Source organism: Euleptes europaea, chromosome 10 (assembly GCF_029931775.1).
Source record: "Euleptes europaea isolate rEulEur1 chromosome 10, rEulEur1.hap1, whole genome shotgun sequence".
NCBI lineage: Eukaryota > Metazoa > Chordata > Lepidosauria > Squamata > Sphaerodactylidae > Euleptes > Euleptes europaea.
This window is the reverse complement of record NC_079321.1, coordinates 47225538-47251741: the sequence shown is the minus strand read 5'-3', so window position 1 is coordinate 47251741 and position 26204 is coordinate 47225538. Positions and strand designations below refer to the sequence as shown.

General features: G+C 42.9%; 1 protein-coding gene across 1 annotated transcript; it reads right to left on the bottom strand.

Moving 5' to 3' along the window:
- Positions 1-94: 94 nt before the first annotated feature.
- Positions 95-25883, bottom strand: DDX43 (DEAD-box helicase 43). Its single transcript, XM_056856722.1, has 16 exons — positions 25562-25883; positions 23750-23805; positions 22423-22555; positions 21190-21339; positions 17708-17789; positions 16654-16810; positions 16418-16536; positions 15062-15172; positions 11331-11472; positions 9815-9915; positions 8996-9083; positions 5940-6067; positions 3251-3360; positions 2654-2792; positions 1596-1683; positions 95-211 (listed from the first exon to the last, which is right to left on the bottom strand). Exons 1-16 carry the CDS (start codon positions 25881-25883, stop codon positions 98-100), a joined length of 2040 nt encoding a protein of 679 aa, XP_056712700.1. The 3' UTR covers positions 95-97.
- Between the last annotated feature and the right edge of the window lie 321 nt (positions 25884-26204).

Below are 26204 nucleotides of genomic sequence, written 5' to 3'. Positions count from 1 at the left end.
TAAATGAGATCTGCAAAAGATATAAGGACTGAAAATATGGCCTTTTACTGAAGTTGTTACATTTATACAGACACAGTGTTTAGGATCTCCAGGTGCATTAAGCATTTTTCCATGATCTCCCACGAGGCTTTCCACAATCCTTTTCCATTTCTTTTTTCAACTGAAATTGTTTGTATCTCTCAGCCATTGAAATTAGCTCTTCGGGAATTACCTGATAATTGGGACAACCATGTAAAAAAAATAATTTAGTCATCCAATCAATGCTTATTTTTAAATATATCATAAATATTTCATCTCAGTATACTGTAAACTACTAACCAACTATTTTGTATCAGGATAAATTAGGCTCAGCCCCTGTAAACTTTGTGCTAACAAAAATATACAAGATGTTTACTTTTAAAATCTGATTTAGCTAGATTATTTACATCCCATATTTTCTGCAAAGATGGCTAGCTTTATTATTCAAGCGAAATAGTTAATGAGTGAGGCCATGCCCCATTTTAATATTTCTCAATGAACTTTTGCAGCTGGAAAATGAGGCTATCTAATGTTAAGGGGGACTACAGGGATAGCTAGTGATTTTGTAATGATAAAATGGCGTCCACATTCAGATTTCTTTTTGAGGTATCACCTCATGCAGGGCATCAGGACCCACAACTGAACATACTGATACTTAATTCTAGAATAGAGATAAAATCCATTCCCATCTTTGACATATACAGCATTTGGTAGTTTTGAGGTGAAAGAAAGGACTTCTGGCCCTTTTTTCCTTTCTGTTTTTTGTTTCTTCTCTTATTTTAGTTCTTTATCATCTGCTGTTCTCAACCCAGTCTTCCTTCTGGGCCTCACTGACTAATCTCCACATAGAGTTTTAGTCCAGGCAACTGAATTGAAGAATATCACCATAGAGCTCCCTGGAGAAGTAGCTATGAATTGCATGTGACAAACCTAGAAGGGATAGCTTATTAACTAAATGGCTAGGACATGTGGGAATAATCTGCCATTCGTTACAATTGCTGTTAATATGTGCTTTTGTCGCCTTTCTCTGAAAAGTATGCATTCAAGGCTCAATTCTCCATTTTCTACACTTTCTAGGTATTATATTCTTTAAATTCGACTTGAGTCTTGCTTCCATGTAAGTATGAATAGGAGCATGTGTCAGATTAATAGGTATACATGATTAATTAGGAAAAATATGGGCCAAACGTTTAATTTAAGAATGTATAAAAACTACATCTAGCAGGCACCCAATCTCAGAAAGAACATATCCCTTATCTAGTCCAGGAGACTGCTTCTAAGATGGCACCTGCTGTAACACATGCACCAACTAAACAACCGTATTTTCCCATTAAAAACTGTTTATTCATATGCAACTGTAATACATTAAAGTACACAATCAGACTAAGATTTCATTAGCCTTGATACCCAAACCATAAAAATAGTCACCACCTTCAAGCAAACAAATATTCATATTGAATATAAAAAGGCATTAATACTATAAAAGCCTTTTTACATTAAGCTGATTTTCTGTGAAGCCAAACTCTTTGGGGAAGGACAAGAAAAAATTAGAACATATATTAAGTAAGTATTCTTACCTGGTTTCCTCTTGCTAGAATTTCAATCAGTTCAGATGCAATCCGCCAATCATTCCTAGTCACAAGAGTTACAGCTTCACCTGAGCGGCTAGAAAAAAGGTGAGTAGTTGAGATAATAAATATTTCCATAAGAGCAACTGGCTCCAGCAATCCACTTGAGCGGGATCACAGATCTTCTCTACTTTCCCTTCTGCCAGTGACTATTTCTGATCCTTGGGAAGTTGTAAGACCTGTGTAGAATAATAGCCACGTAGGTCAGCGAGGAGGGACAAGGAGTGAAACTGTTCCTTCTTCCACATTTGTCAACAGGGTTCCAATGATCCTAGAGGTGGGAAGGGCAATTTCTCCTTCTTCCCTCATTCCATTGACCTGTGTAACTATAACTCCACGAAGGTACCATGACCCTGAGAATACTCTGAATGTAAGTAAAAAACTTTGCATTACACTCTAAAGTGACTTTTACTATCCTGGATGCCTCTACTAATTGACCCATCTGAAGCAAAATGAGTAATTCAGTGATTTGGCTTGTCATACTGTGCTGAGGAAAGTGATTTGAGTTCCCTGAGCCACTGTAAAAAAGCACTCTGTATGAATTCCTAGCATGAAATTAGCTTTCCCAGGGAGAATAATGTGAAATTCTGGAGACAATACAATTAGCAACCCAGTGACAATTCCAAATAACTGTACGTAAACTTGCCTTCTCTTGTATTTGTTCCAATGCACTATTCAAAATGTTGGTTCAGATATAATGCCAAACCACAACCCAGGGCTACATGAACAAGCCTTGTGCTCACATACTCCTTCCTTTTCAAAAGTCCCTCTTTCCTCCTCCTCAAAAGTCACAATTGACTCTAACTCTATGAGTAAAGGGAAACATCTGACCACAATTGGTTATGTAGTGCCACACCATGTTTGGCATTACACCTAAACCAATATGATACATCCATGTTTCAGAAGCTGTCCATGTAGGATATGCTGAAAAATACTGGAGTTCAACTCAACAACATGGTAACATTTTACAAATTGCAGCTCAATATAGTATGAAACACTCAACTTACCCAGCTCGACCAGTACGGCCCACTCTATGAACATACTCTTCAATGTTGCGAGGGAAGTCAAAATTAAACACATGAGTGATATCTTGCACATCTAACCCTCGAGAGGCTAAGTCTGTTGCTATCAGTATACGAACTCTTCCTAAAATGAACACATTGAGAAGTAAATAGTAATTCAGAAAATATATCAACATTCTTTGCTTTGCTAGAGTTTATGTATTTTATGTTGCCTTTCCATCCCACTTAGGGTACCCAAAGTGGGTTTAATGTAATACACAGAGCCCTTCTAGCAAACACAACTTAATTGTACGATTCGGCCTATTCTTCTTTGAAGCATTTCAATACTGGCTGAAATAGAAGCAGACAATTCAGCATTCTAGATGCTGTCTCTCCAGTATTTTACAGGATGCTTGTAACAACGCCACCTTTGAACCTGCCCATTTCCAACAGTATCCTATGTGCACTGATCAAAATTAAGTTTTCTAACTTTATTCACACTTGAGTGGAACCAGCTACTCTCCCTGCAAAGATAGTACAATTAGTTAGGTTAGTAGTACAATGTTTTATGTTGCAATTGACTCTAACCAATTGCAAGCTTACCTTTCTTGAAGTCCTCCAAAGCTTGTTCACGATCACACTGTTCTCTATTGCCATGTAAAGACTGAACTGGAATTCCTTGAAGACCAAAATCACTGGATAGGTCATCAGCACTGATTCAAAATTCCAAAAAACTCACATAGAAATGGTTGGGTTCTTCCAGCAACAGTTAATTAACAACAATCTACAACAATCTTTACATATACTTAATCATACAAACCCAATGTCTAGCGATCTCCTATGTATATCCAAGGATGTTCATGTAATGTTTTAAAATATTCCTACTCTGATATATTAAATACATTTCCAAATGAATGCATTCCTCCATATTAAAGAAAATTTATCTTGTGGCAGAAGCAAATATCCTCACTTCGCACACTGATGGAAGCTGAACCTGTATAAAGTCACACAATGTGTATGGTTCAAGCAGAATATAATTCTGATCTCAATATCTGAATAAGAAAATGTTATGCCTGGATTGATACCTCGATATATGCACAAATACTTAAGTTCTTCCAGCTCTAAATGTTAAGCTTCAAGATTAGCATATGAAAGATAACAGTTATGGAGGATATAGCAGAACAAGACTCTGGGAAAACTGTTTCACTACAGGTTTGGTGAACAATTTGTATGAGATATTGTCGAAGGCTTTCACGGTCAGAGTTCCTTGGTTCTTGTAGGTTATCCGGGCTGTGTAACCGTGGTCTTGGTATTTTCTTTCCTGACGTTTCGCTAGCAGCTGTGGCAGGCATCTTCAGAGGAGTAACACTGAAGGACAGTGTCTCTCAGTGTCAAGTGTGTAGGAAGAGTAATATATAGTCAGAAAGGGGTTGGGTTGATCGCTACTTACACGAAAACTCCAACCACCACCCCTGACAGAAAAGAGGAATAATCAAAACATTAATGGACCGTGCAAGACGGATCTGTGAACCACAGTTTCTCAAGGAAGAAACTAATCATCTAAATCACGCACTGCTAGCAAACGGCTATTCCAGAAATGAAATCAGAAGGGCCATTAAACCAAACAAAAATCAGAAAACTCAGGAAAAACAGTCTCCCATAGGAAAGGTATTCTTGCCATTTATTAAAGGAGTCACTGATAGGATGGAGAAACTTTTGAAAAAACATAACCTACAAACAGTGTTTAAATCCACCAAGAAAATACAACAGATGCTACGATCAGCAAAAGACAAAAGAGACCCCCTCACCTCTGCAGGAGTATATCGTATACCTTGCAGCTGTGGACAAGTTTACATCGGGACCACAAAACGCAGCATACAAACAAGGATAAAAGAACATGAAAGATACTGCAGACTTGGCCAACCTGAGAAATCAGCAGTGGCTGAACATGGACTGACACAAACAGGACACAGGGTCTTATTCCAAGACACTGAAAGACTGGACAATTCTACCAACTACTTTGTCAGATTGCACAAAGAAGCCATTGAAATTCATAAACATCAGCACAACTTTAACAGAAAAGAAGAGAGTTTAAGAATGAATAAGGCTTGGCTTCCTGTCCTGAAAACCTCCAGACTAACAAAGACTACAGTCCACAATAGCCATGCAGATTAGCTTTGGATTTCACACATTAACAGATCACTTCAGGATACAATGGTTCCATATTAACATGCCACACCCTCATTAGCACATTATCTTGATACTTACAGGACAATGATTAGCACATTATCTTTGATACTTTTTGCAGGAAAATGATTCAGCTCAACCCAACCCCTTTCTGACTATATATTACTCTTCCTACACACTTGACAATGAGAGACACTGTCCTTCAGTGTTACTCCTCTGAAGATGCCTGCCACAGCTGCTGGCGAAACATCAGGAAAGAAAATACCAAGACCACAGTTACACAGCCCGGATAACCTACAAGAACCAATTTGTATGAGAGGTTATGAAGCAGATATGGCAGCCAGATGAACCCTAAGAGATGAGTACACCAATCCTAGGAATCAGAGATGGAGCACATATCCTAGGATGAAACCAGTAGGACGTCCACTTCCACTCACAGTATTGCCTGGTTGATGTCTTCCTGGCGTTACTCAAGACCTCTCAGTGCCTCTGGGACTGATTGGTTGGATCCTCCAGGCCACTGGTACAAGGTGTGTCAAAGAATCCAGATCTGATACTGAGATAGCAGATCTGACACTTATCCATCCAGCATAAAAATTGGTGGGATAGTTAGCACTTGAATATCTAAGGGAAGCAAGATGGGATCTTAGGGTAAGGAATTTACTTAAGTGCAGCTCACTTCTACTGCTCATGTACTGCTCTGAGCTTCTAGTTCAACCTTTAGTACCTTAACCCCAGGTATAAGTCTCTCTTTGTTAGTTACAGGTAAGGAAAACTCTTTTGTGGCTGTCTGCTGTACTAGAAAGGAGGCAATTATGATAAGAATAATAGTCACTCCCAGACTACTACTGAAAGGAAAGCAAAGTGAAGAGGAAGAGACAGGCTGGTGATAAGTACAAAAAAAGGATTAGGACCATAGCTTGAAGCCAGGAGGCTTTAGATGCCTCTGCTACATGCCTGATTGTATTTTGTATTTTAGTTTTAAATGCAGCTTAAAAATTAAGCAAATCTCAATTTATCAGTACCACATTGACCGAATGTGTCTTATTTAAAGGTAACTAACGAGTATTAAACCAAGTATTTGTGTTAGATTTCAGCTACATACGTAAGCTTCTTTCCCACAAAAATGATGACCTTGTCTTCAGACTTCATAGTATCAATGAAGTAACGTGTAAAAGCTCTTTTTTCTTCTTCTGGAATAACAACAACCTTCTGCTCCACTGTATTTACTGCCTGTAAGATCAAGTTTAGTAAGATCTTTTATTTTACAAATGTCTTCAAAGATACACGTAAGAACCATATACAGCGAGTTATTACCTTTCCTTTTATCCCTTAGAAGCTCACTGTAGGGACCTATCTATATATTGTGTAATGCATATAAAGGTTCTAAATCAAGGTGTTCAGTTATTGTCTGAAGCTACAACTGAAACAGGAAAGCTTGTTCATTTACCCTGAAGCTCCTTTATCAGTGGTCCTAGGATGGGGCAGTCACAACTCATGGGTAGAAGCTCCCCCTGGAGGCAGGCAGGGTCATCAATCTTTTACTGACTCTGGGTGGGTTTTCTCCCACAATCCTGATTGTTCCAGAAGCCGTGCTAACAAAATGTATTAACTTATAAACTCTGACAGTGAAAAATTAAAGAGAAAACCGAAACAGTCAAGAACTGTAAAGAACAAAAGATGGCAAAATTGCTGAGCTTCTAACAAAGATGTGTAACGTGTCCCTAAGATCAGCCTCTGTACCAGAGGACTGGAGAATGGCCAATGTAACACTCATTTATAAAAAGGGTTCCGGGGAGGACCCACAAAATTACAGGCTGGTTAGCTTAACATCTGTCCCAAGTAAATTGATGGAAAGCATGATTAAAGATAGAATTGTCAAGCATCTAGAAGGGCAAGCTCTGCTGAGCAAAAACCAACATGGCTTCTGCAAAGGTAGGTCCTGTCTCACTGACCTTTTAGGTTTTTTTGAAAGTGTCTATAAGCATGTGGACAGAAATGAGCCTGTGGACATTGTGTATTTGGACTTCCAAAAGGCTTCTGACAAATTCTTCCACTGAAGACTGCTAAGCAAACTTCATAGTCATGGGATAAGAGGACAAGTCCTCTAATGGATTGAGAGCTGGCTAAAAAATAGGGAGTAGAGAGTAGGAATCAATGGAGGGATGCGAGCCATGGGTTCCCTCAGGGATCAGTATTGGGACAGGTGCTTTTCAACCTGTTTATCAATGACCTGGAGCTGGGGGTGAATAGCTAAGTATTATTTAGGTGAATTAAAACAAAAACGGATTGTGAAGAGGTCCAAAAAAGATATCTCCAAACTGGAGGAATGGACATTAAAATGGCAAATGAGATTCAATTTAAGCAAGTGTAAGATGATGCATATTTTGGGACAAAAAATTCCAACTTTACATGAACACTGATAGGATCTGTGCTGGTAGCAACAAAGAAAGGAATCTTGGGGTGGTAGTGGATAGCTCAATGAAGATGTCAACCCAGTGTGCAGCTGCTTTGAAAAGGCAAATTCCATGATGGCCATATTTAGACAAGGGATAGAGAATAAAACTACTGCTATCAAACTACCCCTGTACAAATCTATGGTGTACACTTGGAATACTGTGTACAGTTCTGGTCACCACGCCTAAAAAGGGTATTGCAGAACTTGAGAAGGTACAGAAAACAACCAAAATTAACAGCAGGCTACAGCAACTGCCCTATGATGAACAGTTAAAACTATTAGGGCTGTTTAGCTTAGAAAGAAGGAAGAGTTGGTTTTAAATGTCGACTTTCTCTACCACTTAAGGAAGAATCCAATCGGCTTACAATTACCTTCCCTTCCCCTCCCCACAACAGACACTCTGTGAGGTAGGTGGGGCTGAGTGTGACTAGCCCAAGGTCACCCAGCTGGCTTCATGTGTAGGAATGGGGAAACATCCAGTTCTCCAGATTAGCCTTCGCCGCTCATGTGTAAGAGTGGGGAATAAAACCCGGTTCTCCAGATCAGAGTCCACCACTCCAAACCACTGCTCTTGAGGGGAGACATGATGAAGGTCTGTGCAATTATGCATGGTATGGAGAGAGTGAACAGGATACTAGAATGCGGGGTGATCTGTTGAAGCTGGAGGGTGAGAGATTCAAAACAGATAAAAGGAAGTATTTCTTCACACAACACACTGGTAAATTGTGAGACTCCCTGTCCCAAGATATGGTGATGGCTGCCAACTTGGAAGGCTTGAAGAAGGGAGTGGACATGTTCATGGAGGATAGGGCTATCCATGGCTACCAGTCAAAATGAATACTAGTCATGATTCATACCTATTTTCTCCAGTATCAAAGGAGCATGCCTATTATATTAGGTGCTGTGGAACACAGGCAGGATGCTGCTACAGTCATCTTGTTTGTGGGCTTCCTAGAGGCACTTAGTCGGACACTGTGCGAACAGACTGCTGGACTTGATGGGCTTTGGTCTGATCCAGCATAGCTGTTCTTATCTTGGTCACCAGTGACACATCCTTACACTTAAGAACCTTTTCTAGCTCCTTCACGGCTGCCCTTTCTAGTCTCAATCTCCTTCTGATTTCTTTTGGATGATAATGGAGCCACAGAATAGAAAATCTTGAACAATTTCCATTTCTTCATTGTCAACCTTAAAGCTGAGTAATTCTCAGTAGTTATTAATTTTGTCGTCTTGATGTTCAGCTTTAATTCTGCTTTGGCACTTTCTGCTTTAGTCTACATCTGTAGTTTCAGGTCTTCACTATTTTCTGCCAGTAATGTGGTGTCATCTGCATATTCTAAATTGTTAATGTTCATTTCACCAATTTTCACTCCACCTTCATCTAAATCTAGTCCAGCTTTCCCTAGGTATGTTCTGCATATAGATCGAAGAAATAGGGAGACAGAATACATTCTTGTATTTCATCTTTGCCAATTGGAAACCATTGTTTCTCCATATTCTGTCCTAAGAGTAGCCACTTGGCAAGAGTACAGGTTGCACATCAAAACAATCAGTTGCTATGGCACACTCATTTCTTTTAAAACCAACCATAGCCTTTGATGATCCACAGTCAAAAGCTTTGCTGTCACATATATTTTCTGGTTATTCCAAAATACAACACACAGTAAAATAGCCTAAACACACAGACACACAAAACAACTTACTGCTAAATCAAGAGTACCAACATAAACAATCATTGGATCTTTCAAATATGATTTTGCAAGGCGACGGACACCATCTGGCCATGTAGCACTGGTGGGAACAAAAGGAAATAATTTTGAAAAACTTAGATCCAATTGCCTCTCTTCCAACAGTCTTGTAGTTTCCACCCTCTACACTACCTAGGTGAGAAGTCTGACCACCACTTCCAGGTACTTATTAAATCCTTGGGAGAAAGTGTCAAAGTTCCTAAGTATTCTAATTCAGTACTTCTTTTTTAACTTTTGAGGAAGAAGAGTTGGTTTTTATATGCTTTCTCTACCACTTAAGGAAAAATCTTCTTCTTTTAATTCTTCAAGCTTTCGGATTCCCCTAGGCTTGTTTCTGTACCTGGTCCCATTGTGCAGGTTTTTTGATCTGCATTCTGTTGTTAAATTCAGAATTAGATGTAAGATTCTGTAAGAAAATGTTTCTCTACCAACTCCAAAGGCATTTTTGCTGCAGCAAAAACACTATTTTGCTCAATAGTGGCACCCAACCATTTTACAACCTTTTATACTAATTACACTGCTTTAATAGTACCATCTGACCCTTTATTACCATGGCTGTCTGTGTTGAATTCTATTACACTGCTGGAACTACAAAAATTTCAATTTTTAGTAACTGTTTAATTATGCTTGTTCGTCAGCTATCAGTACAAGGATACATAAAGAAGCACACAGTTAAAATCCACACACATGTAAAAATGAGATGGCACTTAAATATTGTATTCCTCTACAAAGTGTCTTCACACGGAACTGCAAGTCCCTGAAAGATATACTTACCTGGTCATAATTGTTTGTCTGTCAGGACGCACATCTAATAAAATCTTCATTATTTGAGGCTCAAATCCCATATCTAGCATCCGATCAGCTTCATCCAACACCTATGAAAAACAACTGACAACTCCAAAGTTATATACAATTGGCTCCAAAACCAGGCCAAAATGTTATATTTTTACTATGCAATTATCTGAGATGTGTATATATAATTATATTCTTGTTATGGCTCTCAGCGGCCATTTTTGCAAGGTCAACTTTGATGCTCGCTCAAAACTCTTCTTTAAAATGCAACTTTAAAAATGCCTTTTCACTGTCCCGACTCAAAAGGAGAAGTTCCACTTCCCGCACTCGCCTGCTCCTTTGTTCCTGTTTGCAGGGCTATTAGCATATGCAAAGCTAACGAGCCTCTGTTGTTTTGCATTGTTCCTTGAGAGTGATTCTTCGCGGCAAACACCAAAGGTCGGGTTAAATGGGCTCTTTGGTAATGCGAAGCAGGTAAGCTCCAGCTTTGCAATCACTTCTTGAATGCCAGTTCAGCGTGCAAAATTAAAAAAAAAATGCGGGGCAATTCAGCCTGGAACGCGCTGCTAATTACCATGCAAAAATGGCTAGTGTTTCAACAGAATAACTCTAGTACTATAATTCCACTCTTAATTCAGCTAGCTTATTTCTGCAGAGATATTAAACCTATGTATATGCCATCAAGTTGCAACCGACTTATGGTGACCCCAGCAAGGTGCTTTCAATACAAGTGAGAAGCAGAGGCAGTTTGCCACTGCCTTCCTCTGCAGAGTCTTCCTTCCATCTAAGTACCCATGTGCTTAGCTTTCAAGATCAGACAAGATGGGGTTACATCAGCCACCTTCCCTCCAGCTTTCAAATGTGGTGGTGGAAAGTGCCGTCAAGTCACAGCTGACTTATGGCGACCTCATAGGTTTTCAAGGCAAGAGACATTTAGAGGTGATTTGCCATTGCCTCTCCACATCATGATCCTGGTATTCCTTGGAGGTCTCCCATCCAAATACTAGCTTGGGCCTTCCCTGCTTAGCCTCTGAGATCTGATGAGATTGGGCTATCCTGGGCTATCTAGGTCAGGGCAGTTTTTAAATACCGGTACCTATTTTTGACAGTGGCCGCTCATACTCACAACAGCTCAGTGGGCTAATTCTTACCAGCTACCTGTGTAAGAGGAATAGTGTGTCATTGGCTCCACTTATTGAGATCCCACCTCTGGGGCTACCAGATATGAGACTCATTTGTGTTAGTGTTGCCATGAAAAAATCCAAATCTCATACACAAACTATATAAAGTGAATCACCTCACATCTCTGATAGGTCAACAGAAACAGTCACTACTGAGCACGGCTTGACATTCAGATTATTCTAATTTTCCTTTGTTAAATGTTATCTCCAACAGCTAGGGATGGGAGGCCAGATTTACTTTCATGTATATATATTTAAACACAATTAAATTTAACTTCAAGTCATTCCCAGACTAATACAATATGTTAACTACTTGCCAAGTATGTTATGCTCCTCAAATTTATGAAGTTGTTCATTTGAAGATCATTCAGTCTACCAGGAGTAGCAATAACGATGTCCACACCTTTGGTAACCATGCTGATTTGCCCCTTCCGGTCTCCACCGCCATATATGCAGATACTAAAGACAGTGTTTGCCCAGTATTTAGTTTTTGTAATTGAAAACTAACATACTACAGCATGTTTTAACACTTTAAACCAAATCAGTGGAATTTCCCAGAAAATTCAAAAACAATCCTCTAGCTACAATTTTAATTATTTTACTCCTTGTTGAGAAAGTTTTGAGTATATGTTGTTATCAATAGGTATACTGAAGTTTCTCCTAAACACCTGGCTTGATCTAGCAAAGCACATTCCCACACCTGCCAATTTTTTTTAATGCATACATTTTAGTTAGGTTTAAAAAATATAAATGTTTTACCATACAGCACAAGGCTAGCTCTCTAAACAGGCTATTCTTCTATGTTCAATATAGAACACTAGCAGCAGTTCTTGGATGCTAAGTAATAATCATTTTGCAATGAGACTGCAAACACACATTAAAATTGGAAAATGAGCTGCATTCAAATCAAAGCCTTGGTTTAATTCTCTATAGATTCTAAGTAACACAATGCAATACGAATTCAGTTTTCCTCCTGAATTCCAGAAGTGGATCAGAATTCTTTATTCATCTCCAGGATCCAGGGAACTGACTAATGGCATATTTTCTGTCATTCACTCTTGAGAGGGGTAACAGACAGGGTTGCCCTCTTTCTTCTCTTATTTTGATGGATGTCTGGAACCTCCAGTTTTTGCCATTAGACAAAATAATAATGTGCATAAGCTTCTGGAATTTAAAATTAATCTTTACGCAGATAAAGTGTTACTCCTCTGAAGATGCCTGCCACAGCTGCTGGCGAAACGTCAGGAAAGAAAATATCAAGACCATGGTCACACAGCCCGGATAGCCTACAAGAACCGATGAACTCTGACTGTGAAAGCCTTCAACAATATTTTACGCAGAAAATCTTTTATTATTCATTTTGGATCCTCTTTTCCATTCCTGCATTCATTAATATGATTAATATCTTTGGACATTCGTCTGGTTACTCAATTCATTGGGTAAAATCTGAGTTGATGCCACTGGGAGACAATCTATCATGGAGTGTATTTGCCTATGGGCATTTTCAGTGGTGCCCAGATGCCATTACTTACCTTAGAATATTGATTCCTAGAGATGGTATGATTATGCTAAATGTTAACAAGCTAATTGCTGATATATCTTTGGATTTGGGGGCAACTTTAAACTTGTCTTTATGGGGCAAAGTACATACTCTCTAAATCAGGGGTCTGCAAACTGCAGCTCCCGAGCCACATGCGGCTCTTTGGCCCGTTGAGTGCGGCTCTCTGAACTTGGTTCGGAGCCCCTACTCTTGCGCCTGCTTGTGCCAGCAGCCGGGCTGCGGAGCCGGCATGCTTGAGAGAGAGAGAGCAAGCAAGCGCGAGAGCAGGCGAGCGGGCGCACTGTCTCTTCCTGCCCCCCGCCGTGGAGAATGGCCGGGTCCCCCTTTCCCTTGCCCTCAATGGTTGGGAGGCTAAAGCCTTCCCTCTCCTCTAGCCGTGCGATGGCTGGGCGGGCGGCTCGGCGGTTCCTGGCCCCCCCAGCCCGCCTATCAGCTGTTGGGCGGGGCAGGCTTCCTTTGGTAGACCTGGCCTCCGGCTGAGTCCCATTGGGAGGCCATGTCTACCCACTGGCTTTCTTGGTGGTAGACTTGGACTCCGAGGAAGGGAAAAAGTCCCCCTTCTGAGGCCAGGTCTACCCATTGGCTTCTATGGGCCTCCGGAGGCCAGGTCTACTGCCAAGAAAGCCAATGGGTAGACCTGGCCTCCCAATGGGACTCAGCCGGAGGCCAGTTCTACCAATAGGCTTTTATGGCGGTAGACCAGGCCTCCAGACGAGGACTCCGGACGGGGAGGGGGAAATGGCAGGGACTTACAATTTAATTTTTATCAATAAATAAGATCACTATTAAGTATGATATCAAGTTTTATTCAGTGTACTTAAAACTTTAATTAAAGTTTATTAAGTTAATAAACAGTGTACCTACCTATATAGTTTAAATTTAAGAAATTTGGCTCTCAAAAGAAATCTCAATCGTTGTACTGTTGATATTTGGCTCTTTTGACTAATGAGTTTGCCAACCCCTGCCTTATCTGAAAATCCGAGATCCAAAATCCAAAACTTTTTGAACCCGCACAAAGGGTAAGAAAAGGGCACATGTGCAGGCCAGTGGCACCAACAGATTTCCCACGATGGCCCACCTTCAGACTATGTGTATAATGCGTATATAAAGCATACATGAATTTCATGTTTAGATGGGTCCTATCCCCAAAATATTTCATTATGGTCAGTTATGCATGGGTACTTTCACTCACGTTCGCCCCCGGTCTGTCTCGGGTGTTCCTTGGAGTTATACATGAGTTTACCCTCCGCTAGAGATGACCTCGCAGCCAGCCCTCACAAATCCTGGGACTTCCCATCTTTCTATTAACCCAATTCTTCCATCTCCCGAGCTCAGCCCACTTGAAATTTCCATGCATAAGGCAAAGTGTGGGACATGAAAGCTTGGGGGGAGTGACGTTTCTCTCACAGAAAGAACTACAGCCAATTACAAAGCAGTGTGCCAAGAGGTGGGGATTCAAATGCTTCCTACTTCCTGGAGTTCTTTCTGAGTAGAAGAAAGCCATTTAGAAATGAGGCTTGGGTTTCTCCCCCCTCCATTCCTTTTAGGGAGCTCCATTTTGTTTTTGAAGATGCTTTTTGACTCAACACTTGGGTTTTCGAGGGGGAGGGAGAGGAACTTTTCTCTCAAAGAAAGCACTACAGCCAATTACAAAGCATTATTTTCAAGGGGTGGGGACTCAAAAGCTTCTTGTTTTGAGCTTGGAGACTGCTGGTCCAGCTTCGCAAGAAGAAAGTGTGGGTCCAGCGAGCAATGAACCTTAGATAAAACTCCCATGCATAAGCAACCAATGTATATGCATATATTCCAAAATCCAAAAAAACTTCTGGTCCCAAGCATTTCGAATAAGGGATTTGGAAATTTATGTGGGGTTCATTTAAAGAGAATGCAACTTCCATTCAATGAAGGAGAATTTGGTTTCCCTGATTTTAGTTTATATCATCAGGCATACTTATTAACTTGTATTGATTATTGTGATTGCTCGTTGCAGTTAGACTATCCATCTTGGGCTCTTTTGGAAGCTTCTAGTCTGGTGCCACTTTCTAAGCGCAATGCATTAGTGTCTACTTATGAGGACCTTAGAACTCTATCAATACTTGAACACATGGTATACAGAAGACAAATGTATATGAACTTATTTTTAGATGTTTGGAAACCTTTTATAGAGAACCATAGAGTTGGAAGGGACCACCATGGTCATCTAGTCCAACCCCCTGCACAATGCAGGAATTTTACAACTACCTCCCCCATCACCCCCAGTGACCTCTACTCCATACTATACATACTACTTATGCGTAGATCTGTCACCACTGTTATATTTTTGTCATAAAGTATATTTTATGTATGTTTTTTTTCCTTTTTAAATTCCATTTAGTTTCTGGATTTTGAGGTTTTTTTTCCTTGCTGTTTTTTTCCTATTTTTTTGAAAGAAAAAAAATGCAGTATCAATGCCAAAAGTTATGGGAAGGAGGCATAAGTCAATATTACCTTTTAATTCCTTTGTAAGAATATTTTGAGCATTCTGCCTCAACCTGAAGAGCCAGTTCTCGAGTGGGAGTGAGAACTAACATACCCGGTCCACCACGTTTTTCTCTAGGACTGAAAGGAATGTCAGCCTCATTTAAACAGTAATTATACAGAAGACAAAGAATATAACATGATTTGGGTACAATCACATTATGGTTGCTTTCCTAAGCATATTTACAGAAATTAAGTTCTTGATAATTGAATGGAATTTAAGTTCAAGTATACTCACCTAACAGCTCATTCCTGAATTTTGTGGCGTGGTGATGACATAGCCTAGGCGCTGCTGTGGCGCCTCCAGAGGTTCCTCGGCTGCCACAAGGCTTCAAAAAGCCTTTTTAAAAGTAGTTAAAAGAATATGGGGTTATTTTCCCCATAACAAACAGCAATGCTGTGCCAGGTAAAACCCGGAGCAGCAACACTGTTGCTGCAGGGGGCATTCCCGGGCTGGAGGGGCTTTGAAAACTGACTACTGTCAGCTCCTCTCCTAGGAATGCCCCCCCCATGCCAGCACAGCATATATCTTCCGGAATTTAGGTCCCGGAGAGACTGCAGTGTCGGAGTGGCGGCATGCAGTTCCACGGCACCCAGGCGCCAACGCAACTGCCCCTGCCACCAGCATAATTGCCTCTTTTTCCATGATAAGAGGCCACTTACGCTGGCGGCAGGGTCACGCCGCCTCTAGAGAACGTTCGGCCCCCCACCTCAGAAATGCACTATAAGACTGGTTAGAACTGATTTTTACAAAGAAATAAAGGGGCCACATCAGTAACAGGAAATAAAAATAAGGCCAAGGCCAATGGTGCAAAATAGGTAAAAAGATTTATTACTCAGAATAACAATTCCCTATGCATTTCGCCCAAGGGGCTTCTTCAGTAGTTCCCCTGAACATGCCCCTTGGGCAAAACGCATAGGGAATTGTTATTCTGAGTAATAAAAAAATCTTTTTACCTATTTTGCCCCATTTGTCTTGGCCTTATTTTTATTTCATAGAACTGATTTGTACACATTTTAGTAGTCTTGGTCTGAGGACTGGAGGTTTTAATGTGTGGGTAGAGTAACTTCCACACTGACTGTTTGTAGAGACTCTCACATTAACACCCTTTATTAGTTACTATATTTGCACAACCTGTGCAATATGCTATATCTAAGAATTTGAACAATCACAGAAACAGTATGAGGGAACAAAAAACATGGTGAAAGTATTACATAGAACTCTCATGGGCTTATAGGCCCCATTAAATTCTATCTTATTTCTGACCCAACTTTGTACTCTAGCACACACAGAATCTAAAATGTTTTACCCCATCTAGTTCTTACATTGGCTGTGAATCCAAGTGAATGAATCCTGGCATCAGATAAGCCAAAGTCTTTCCAGTACCAGTCTGTGCTATTCCAATGAGATCAAATCCTTGAAGTACTATTGGCCAGGCCTGTGACTAAAATAAGCAATAAGAAGCATTTTAAAGTTTCATTTGATTTCCATGCTAGTTAGTAAATATAGATTAGAGATTAAACAGAGCAGTTTTAATATTTTTTACAAATAAAACTGATACCTGAATAGGTGTAGGCGTCTGAAAGCCAACTTTTCTTATATTTGCCATAACATCAGGATAGTGCTGAAAAGCATCTTCAAATTTACAGATAGGATTGGGAATACGACGTTTTTCACTTTCTTTCAGGTCATCACATGTGATATTATTGTTCTCTTTTCTTTAAAGAGAATCAAGAAATAATGATATACCATAAACAAGCAACATTTATTTATCTTGGCATTACAAAAAAATATCTAGCAGAAAGAACCATTCAGTTTATTATTTCCACACTTAGCCTGATACTGTGGCAGAAGGACTAAAAAAGTTTCAGTATGTTCCACATGTGTACACCACACAATAATTTGTAATGTGATGCTTTAATATAAAGCCACTGATAAAGGTACACTGTGCTGTGGTATTTCAGTAGGTCTTCAGAAAAGATTCGTTTTTTTTGGATTTGGATAGAATTCTTCTAGACTTTCATAACATCAGTTATGACACAGTTAACTGTCCCACAAGCATGATATCACTATAGACCAATTAAGAACATGCAACGTGACAGCAAACTTGGACTTGTAACGATCTACAATTTTATCCGCTAAGTGCATTTGCACAATAAATTTGCTTTCCAACACATACACCTAAAAATACAGCATGTGAATTACAGGGAACTTAAATGTATGAAAACTTCCTGAACAAGTCCCAAGTTTGTAGGCAGGAGCTTCTGTACCTTACAAGCTATGCCGTTGTGCATTCCAATACCCCACAATGAACTGGGTTCAGTGTCCGTACACACATCAGTCTGAAGGATGCAGTCTGGTTTTATGGTATTCATCTTAGTTACTGATAGGAAGTGGGACTGGAACGTGGTTATGCTCTTAAAAGATTGCAGGGGCAAAGCTTGGGTATGGAATCCATCTTAGTTGCCTTTACATTATTACTTAGTAGACTTTACATTATTATGTACTATGTAGTGGACATTACCAAATCCTAATACAAATATATACAACCAAAACCACAGCACTACTCATCAAACAACCAAATTTGTCAGAGCTAGAAAATTTATGATACTTACCTCTGTCTATCAACTTCATCTTGTGACATAGAGGCAATATTTGGTGACTCTTTGTAAAATATTTTTTCGATTGGAGGTAAATCTGGTAAAATTAAAAGGAGGATTAGCAAAAAAAAATCATTGTCAAAATGAGACTACAAATGAGTGTTCATTTAGAATGAGAGCAGTGTTAAGGATTTTGAAAGGAAGGCCAAATCTGTTCCTTTTCCACCAAAGAGTCCTGACTACATTTAGCAGCCATGTAATCCTTTTAACTGGAGGTGCCAGGGACTGAAGCCAGGGGCCTTCTGTATGCAGAACAGATGCTATACCACTGAGCCACCATCCCACCCAATGGCCTGAATCCTAGACCTTGGCTCCATGTGTACTTTTCTCCTGGAGCTGAGGAGGCAGTCCTCTGCTGGGCAGCTCACTTTCTCTTGAATTAGGCACTACTGTTAGTGCAATTCCAATGTTTTTCAACTAGCCCAGTGGTCGGCAAACTCATTAGTCAAAAGAGCCAAATATCAACAGTACAACGATTGAGATTTCTTTTGAGAGCCAAATTTCCTAAACTTAAACTATATAGGTAGGTACACTGTTTATTAACTTAATAAACTTTAATTAAAGTTTTAAGTCTTAATTAAAATGAAATAATTATCAGCCCTCCCTCCATTTTGGGTGCCTGCCAGAATGTGGTGGTGGTGGAGGTGGAGGACAAGGGTCTGATTCAGTAGAAGGCAGCTTCATGTGTTCAATGTTGGAGAGCTGAACAATATAGATCGTAGCAATGTGACCCCTATTAAGCGGCCGGTTGGGGTGCCCAATGGAAAGGAGCCTTGCTGATAGAGGCCGAAATGCTTCAGAAGGGCTTGAAGGATGGCTTGTGCGTAAATCACAGCAGGCTGGACAGAGACTGGGCTGTTCACACACTGCCAAGGGTTGGGAACCTGGATTGGGGAGGGAGAGGGAAGAAGATCCCAAGGGGCAGGGAGAACCAGGGGCCAAGGGGAAGTCGGTGCCATCTTTCCCGGGAGGGGCCATCCCTGTTCCCAAGTGGCTAGATCCCTGTGCTGCCCCCTTTCCTAAGAGGAGTCCCGCCAACATTCCTGGAGGGTGGAGGGGCTGCGTGCCCCGCGGAGGGAAGGGCCTGGTGAGGCGCGGGGAAGCGGGAGAAGGAGGGAAGCCCCACTCACAGGCGCAGCGCAGGGCCCTCTGGCGCACAGCCTCCCCGCACAGGTCACACCAGCCTGGCCAGGGGGTGAAGCCTTCGAAGCGGTGACCTTTGCCCTTCTCCAGCATGTGGGGGTCCCGCGGCTGCTCAAAGATGTGTGCATGTTGGGCAGCAGGCAAGGGGCAGCAAGGCGGAGCCGCTGGTGATGCGGCGGCCCCGCACGGGGGGGGGGCTCTGGGTACTGAGAAGCAGCGGCGGCTCAGCTCTGCCGGGTGCCTCCCGGAGGTGGTGGGGCACAGCAGCGTTGGGGCACCATCAGGGCCTGCCTAGGTGGCCCAGAACTGGCCGGTGCCCCACTGTGTGCTTTCCCCTCACACACACACAGGGCCACACATGCGGCCCCGCAGCACGGTGCAACCAGGCAGAAGCCTTCGGCACTCCCTCTCTGGCCACTCCCGGGCCCCGGGAAGCCCAGAAAAGGACGGGGGAGGGGGGAAAGGGGGCCTCTGCTCTCCTTCAGAGTTCCCTAAAGGCCAAGCCACTGAACGCTGGGGTGGGCCCCTTCCCGCCTCTCACTCCCGTCGGGGCCTAATGCGGGGCCAGGGAGGGCGCCTCGGGGCTTAGGCTCCTCCGTCATCGTCAAGCCCCCCTCTCCACTGCAGGGAGTGCCGCGCTCTGGCGCTCCCCTTGCCAGCCCTGGAGGAAGGAGGGCCCGCGCGGCAGGGAGGGGGGAGGTGGCGGCCGCCAGGGCAGCTTGCTCTCTGCCTCCCCCTCCCCTCCGGGCTGCGGGCGCCCTCAAGAGAGAAAGGTGCCGTGCGGGGCTTCCTCGTCCGGCCGACGCGTCCTTTGGCGCAATGCGGATTTCTCTTGAGGGACTCGAGGAGCCCAAAGCAGAAGCCAGGAGCCAGCAGACGGGCTGGCGACGTTTTAACGATTCAATGCCACACCCCCGCAAAAAAACAAAAACCCATGGCCACGGGCAGAAGGACACATTTCTTTACCTTCCCTACGTTCTTCTCTTACTCCCAGCATCAGCGGCACGCGGTCGCTCCCTCGTAACGCGAGAGCCTCCTGCGCAGACTCTCTCCCGCCCCCTTTCGGTACTGCCGTGCTAGTATTCGTCGCTTTCCCCCGTCTTGACCGACATTCGTCTCGAGTACCGACACCCCCAGGCGTGCCTGCGCGCCCGCACGTGGTTGTTTGTGCGAGAGCCGCACGCAAGGAGCCAAAGAGCTGCATGCGGCTCACAAACCGCTGTTTGCCTATCTGGGAACTAGCCCAAAGTGCCTAGTGCAGGGGTCTGCAAACTGCGGCTCTCGAGCCACATGCGGCTCTTTGACCCTTTGAGTGCGCCTCTCCGAACTTGGTTCGGAGCCCCTGCTCTCGCGCCTGCTTGCGCCGGTAGCCGGGCTGCGGAGCCGGCGTGCCTGAGAGAGCGAGCGTAAGAGAGCAGGCGAGCGGGCGCGCTGTCTCTCCCCCCCCACCGTGGAGAATGGCCAGGTCCCCCTTTCCCTTGCCCTCAATGGTTGGGAGGCTAAAGCCTCCCCTCTCGCCGTGCGATTGCTGGGCAGGCGGCTCGGCGGTTCCTGCCCCCCCCCCGCCCATCAGCTGTTGGGTGGGGCGGGCTTCCTTTGGTAGACCTGGCCTCCGGCTGAGTCCCATTGGGAGGCTATGTCTACCCACTGGCTTTCTTGGCGGTAGACCTGGACTCCGAGGAGGGGAAAGTCCCCCTTCAGAGGCCAGGTCTACCCATTGGCTTCTATGGGCCTCCGGAGGCCAGGTCTACTGCCAAGAAAGCCAATGGATAGATCTGGCCTCCCAATGGGACTCAGCCGGAGGCCAGTTCTACCAATAGGCTTTTATGGCGGTAGACCAGGCCTCCAGACGAGGACTCCGGATGGGGAGGGGGAAATGGCAGGGACAATTTAATTTTTATCAATAAATAAGATCAGTATTAAGTATGATATCAAGTTTTATTCAGTGTACCTAGTTTAATTAAGACTTAAAACTTTAATTACAGTTTATTAAGTTTATAAACAGTGTGCCTACCTATATAGTTTAAGAAATTTGGCTCTCAAAAGAAATCTCAATCGTACTGTTGATATTTGGCTCTTTTGACTAATGAGTTTGCCGATCCCTGGCCTAGTGTAAGATGAAGTGAGCAAAAGTATAAGATGCAAACCAGTACCTTCAGCAAAATGGTGGCCACTTGTTCTCAGTATATTTAGAAGAATCATTTTCAAGAAAGCAGTTGGCTTTCACAGACAGAAAAGCATTTATACTGTGGAGGTCAACAACCTATATTTCCTTAAAAACCTGTTATACTAACCAGCCCATTTCATAGCTTCATATTTAGCTTTATTTTCTCGGAGAGAAGTCCAGTTAATGGACTGCTTTGGATTATTATTTACAGACATCAAAGCTCCAGAACGACTGGCATGGCAATAAGTGGTCCCAACATGCTGGTGCTTGAAGGAATCTGTTAAAACAAGAACAGGTTATAAAATAAAAAATAAATAAAAGAACAGTTTATAAAATGTTCTAGTGAATCTTCAGATCAATATGAAGTTTAAACCAGTTTTTTATGTGGGGGATATTGTTTGGGGTTAAAATATTTAAAGTTTCAGTAATGCCTCAAAGGAGTCTAATTTTATCTATACATCTACTTCTAAACAGAAACCTACAATGCAGTTCAAAAATCCATGTAAAGGAGATATATACAAAGATATAAGACTCATCTGCAAATCCAGGAGTACCCCAGGATTGCAAAAAAATCTGAAAAGATTCTTTTTTAAAAAATATTGTTCTTCAAATTGGAGCACTGAGGTCTGCACTGCACAGACCTCAGAACTTCGATGAAAAAATGCAGACCAGGATCAAAGTCAGCATTACAACAGAGATTTAAAAAAAACGTGCTGAGGGGAGAAAGAGGTGGCAGGAGAAGGACAAGGGCAGGGCAATGGCTAAAGGCTTGTGGGGAGGAAGGTGGAGGACGAGGCAGAAGGAGCAGCAGCAACACATGGAGCCATCCACCCATTCTGCTGGGCATGGATGGGAACCACCTCCAGCTGCTCATGGGGAAGGGGGGCTCAGAAAGTCTAACCTGACCATTCCCCTTCTTTATCAGGATGGTGGCCGCAGGCAAAGGCTTGAAGTGGAAAGCACAAAGGACATACGTTTAGCTTCAACCCTCCGTCTCTTAAATGTCCAGTTGATTCAGGGCTGATCCAGCAGAAAGATGAGGGAGGGAGAAATGGTTGGGATGCAGGACCTCAGAAGGCATGGAAGGGAGAGAAAATGGCAACTGGGGAGTAGGGGCACAGAAAAGTATTAGGACCCTGTAGGGGGTGGGAATCTCATGGGTTCCTGCTTGTAACTATCTATAGAAAAACTGTTTACATGTTCTTGGTTTATCAACATAAAATCAGCTCTATTATTTTACAAACCTTTCAGAGCTGAATTCAGAAATCTTCGGCAGAATGGCTAGCTATAAACTGGATTTTAAAGAAGCAGGTACAACAGGTCTGTATTACAAAACCGACCTGAAGTTTTAATTTGTTACCTTTTTCATACTTTTCTCCTGAATTGCTTTGACCACTTCTCTCAACAAGATCATCAATCAACATTTTCGCTTTGGTCTGCTTATCATTACCACCAAATATCTTTATTTCAGCGTCACAATTTCCCCTTACAACCTAAAGATAAGAGTTCATTAGACTAGCAAATGATACTGTAATATCCTGCCCTAAACTTTGGTTTTTGAGCTATTAACTATTCTTAGCTGATTGCTGTACTTTCCTCTCATAACTCAAAGTCCCAATGTTTTTTATCAAGACTTCTACTCTTCACAGATTAAATGCCACTCCCGAGAGCCAATTTGATGGAGTGGTTAAAGGGTGAACTAGGATGTAGAAAGTGCAGGTTCAAATCCCCACTATGCTATGAAGCTTGCTGGATATCCTTGGTCCATCTCTCTCCCAGCCTAACATACCTCACAGGGTGGATGCATGGGTAAAAAAATATTTATGTATTTATTTTATTTATTTACAAGATTATTACCCTCCCTTTCTGCCCCCATAGGGCCACTAAGGCAGCTAACGAATAATTTTTTTTCTTAAAACCAGCATGAAAATAATTACAAGTTAAAACCAACGCTTAAAATAAGTACAAAAAATAAAAACAACAGGAAGGAGGGATCACTATGGGAATGCCAAAGAAAACACAAAAAGGCTTCACCTTCTGGCAATAGAAGGGGGCATGCAAATCTCCTTGAGGAGAACATTCCAGAGTTTTGGTGCCACTACTGAGAAGGCGTTTCCTGGGTTGCCACCTATCTAATCTCAGAAGGTGGTGGCACCCAAACCAGGACCTCTGAAGATTACTGCTATGGTCGGATAGGTTCATAAGGGAGTAGGCAGTATTTCAACTATGTTGGCCTCAAACCATATAGAGCTTTAAATGTCAGCACAAGCACCTTGAATTGTGCCTGGAAACAAATGGCGGAGAGGAGACGAGCAACATATGCTACCTTGAGCTCCTTGAAAGAACTATAAACTAGTACAGACTGGGCATTTGGATGATGTTACCAAGGGCTACACCAGCACAATGTCCAAGCATAAATATTTAGGGCTGAAATACCAGCTATTTTGGGAAAATCTCTATTCTGAGGTTTCAAATACACAGCAATGCTTTCTTGTTTAAAATTCAGGCAAGTATTAATAAATTGAAGGAACTACATAAGAATGATAGAAGTTTCCTTTCCAAGTTCTCTGAATTGATTTCTGTAGGACTTTGGACACAAGAAAGAGAGATCTCACAAACAGTCCATCTTTTGTAACAGGATAATTCACAAATCTGAGGAATGCATTAGATTTAAAAAAACACTTCACCTGTATTTTACAACCTGAAGATTCTTCAAGTTCTTTTATTTTAGCTCCACCTCGACCTGTTGTAAAAGTTAGTTAATACATTTGCACACATCTTCAAATACCAACTTTTGTAAAGTGGCTGCAGAGCTATAACAATTAGAGTGTATTTATGTCACATTTAGCTAATGACTGCTGAAAATATGCTTCTATACAGGTCACTTGACCGTGACAAAATAGACAATTGTATAATTTTCACATGACAGCACGTCTTATACAGATGATATCTTTGTACAGCCAAATGAAGCTAATCCAGCTAAAATACATAATATGTCTTAGACCATGACCTTACACTTGAATTCTGATTATTTCCTCCCAATACAACAGAATTTCTGCTCTCCTGAATGGAAGACTTAAGCTATTTGTTTTACATACACACAACTTACAATATTCAACTTAAATAAACAACAACTCTTTCTTCTAATGTTGGGCCACCGAATCATGAAAAGAAAAATATCAGGGCTATACAGTGTTCTTTTGATTGGGGAATGGCAACAGGATACGTACTCTTTGGAACTTACGTTGGAGGGAACAAAATTTATTTAAAACATTGGAGTTGTCTACACTGTTCATCAGGGTTATTCACAACTATCAATGGATCTCCTATTGATAATTTGACAGGAATGGATGCCAGCCCCTATGTCAAATGTGACAGTAGTCTGAGTTGTAAAATGAGCCTTTAGTGCCTGAAGTTAGCATTAAAAAAAAAATAGCAAGCAGAGGGACCCACATTGCTTCCCTCCCCAAAGCTGGCAGATACACCGTAAAACGCACACTCTGGAAAACGTTATTTATAACAACTGCCAAATTAAGATCTCATATAGGAAGCGCCACCCCTGACTGTGATTCATTCGACACATCAATCAGACACTCTGCAGCCTGAATTACTAGCTCCATTATTAATTTAGTGGCGATTTGCAAATACCACATTCTTATCTTCTCCTGCCCTTTCTCTTTTGTATTTTGGCTACAGACCTACCGCAACCCATACTTCCAATATTGTAAACCGCCTCCGAAGAATCGGCAGAGCAGACATAAATTTGCTGCAGAGCGCCCAGCTGCGCTTGCCTTCCTCACAGCTCTGAAAAGAATGTTATCTGTGTGCGTCCCGATCTACTTCGGCGTCCCACGTCTGGGACCCGTGCCACGTGGCGGATCCAGTTCCTTCCTTTTGCATTACTGGCCAGTTATGGACGGGAGGTTTTGCCTTGGATTTGCCGCTCTGTAGATGCACATTTCCCCCCCCCCCCATGCGATAATTCACAGTGGGTAGCCGTGTTAGTCTGTCTGCAGTAGTAGTCAGTCTTTAAGGTGCTACTGGACTCTTGCTCTTTTCTACCGCCCCATGCGAGTTCTCAAAACTCTGCCCTCATGAAGATTCTGAAAATTCAGATGGGGGGAAATGTGCATCTACAGAGCGGCAAAGCCAAGGCAAAACCTCCAGTGCATAAATGCCCAGTAGGAACCCTGAGCAGAGTTATACCCTTCTAAACCGAATTGGTAGGCTTAGAAGGGTGCAACTGTTTAGAACCGCTCTGTGAATCTACGAAAGGCCATTCATGCACGGGAGGTTTTGTCTTGGATTGGCCGCTCTCTAGAGGCACCTTTTCCCCCCATCCAAATTCTCAGAACTCTGCATGGGGGCTTCTTGGAGAATTTGGATGGGGGAAACGTGCCTCTAGAGAGCGGCCAATCCAAGGCAAAACCTCCCGTGCATCAATGGCCAAAGAAGCCTTTACTCCAGGCCCCCGCCAGGGACCCTCACGCCAGCCCTACCTATGACGGTGCCGACCAGCGCGTTATCCAGGTGGAAGCAGAGCGGCGGCGACCGCGCGCTCTCTCGGCCTCTGCCCCCCGGGGACCCCCGGGCCCGGTACTCCAAGGGCCCCGACTGCCAGGGCTCGCGGGCAAGGCCCTGCCGCGGACGCCCTTTCCACCCGTCGCCCCTTTCCTTCTTGTCTCCGCCCGCGGCTCGGTTCTCACAGACTCCCGCAGAAGCTGCTTCCGTCGCCGGGCGCCACGCAGGTAAGGCCCGAGAGGGCTTGGGGGCGGCTCCGCCGGGTCCATCCTCCTCGCTGTCCGCCTCCCAGTCGGACATGATTAATCCCGGGGGGAGGGGCCCTCCGCGACCCTCAAGAGGACCAACGGAACGAGCTCCCAACGCCACCCTCACGCGACCAACGGCCTCGCGCGGGCTAAACTCAACCGCCAGATTCCGGCAGCCGCTCCGATTGGCTGGAGGGTCGCTAAGGTCTAGCACGTGATTGGCTGGAAGGCTTATGGCCTCTGTTGGAAGAAAGAGGAACGGGAGGTTTCGCCTTGGATTTGCTGCTCTCTGGGTGCACGTTTCCCCCGGCCAAATTCCTACAACTCAAAAATAAGCAATATTTCAAAAATAAGCCCCCGTGCAGAGTTTTGA

Bases quoted from the DNA above. Each gene is read 5' to 3' on its own strand.
- DDX43 (XM_056856722.1), bottom strand. From the start codon at position 25,883: ATGTCCGACTGGGAGGCGGACAGCGAGGAGGATGGACCCGGCGGAGCC. The intron at 22,556-23,749 runs GTGAAGTGTTTT...TCTTATCTTTAG, and splicing joins CTTCAGGTTGTAAAATACAG to GTTGTAAGGGGAAATTGTGA. The intron at 212-1,595 runs GTAAGAATACTT...CCCAATTATCAG, and splicing joins TTCTAGCAAGAGGAAACCAG to GTAATTCCCGAAGAGCTAAT.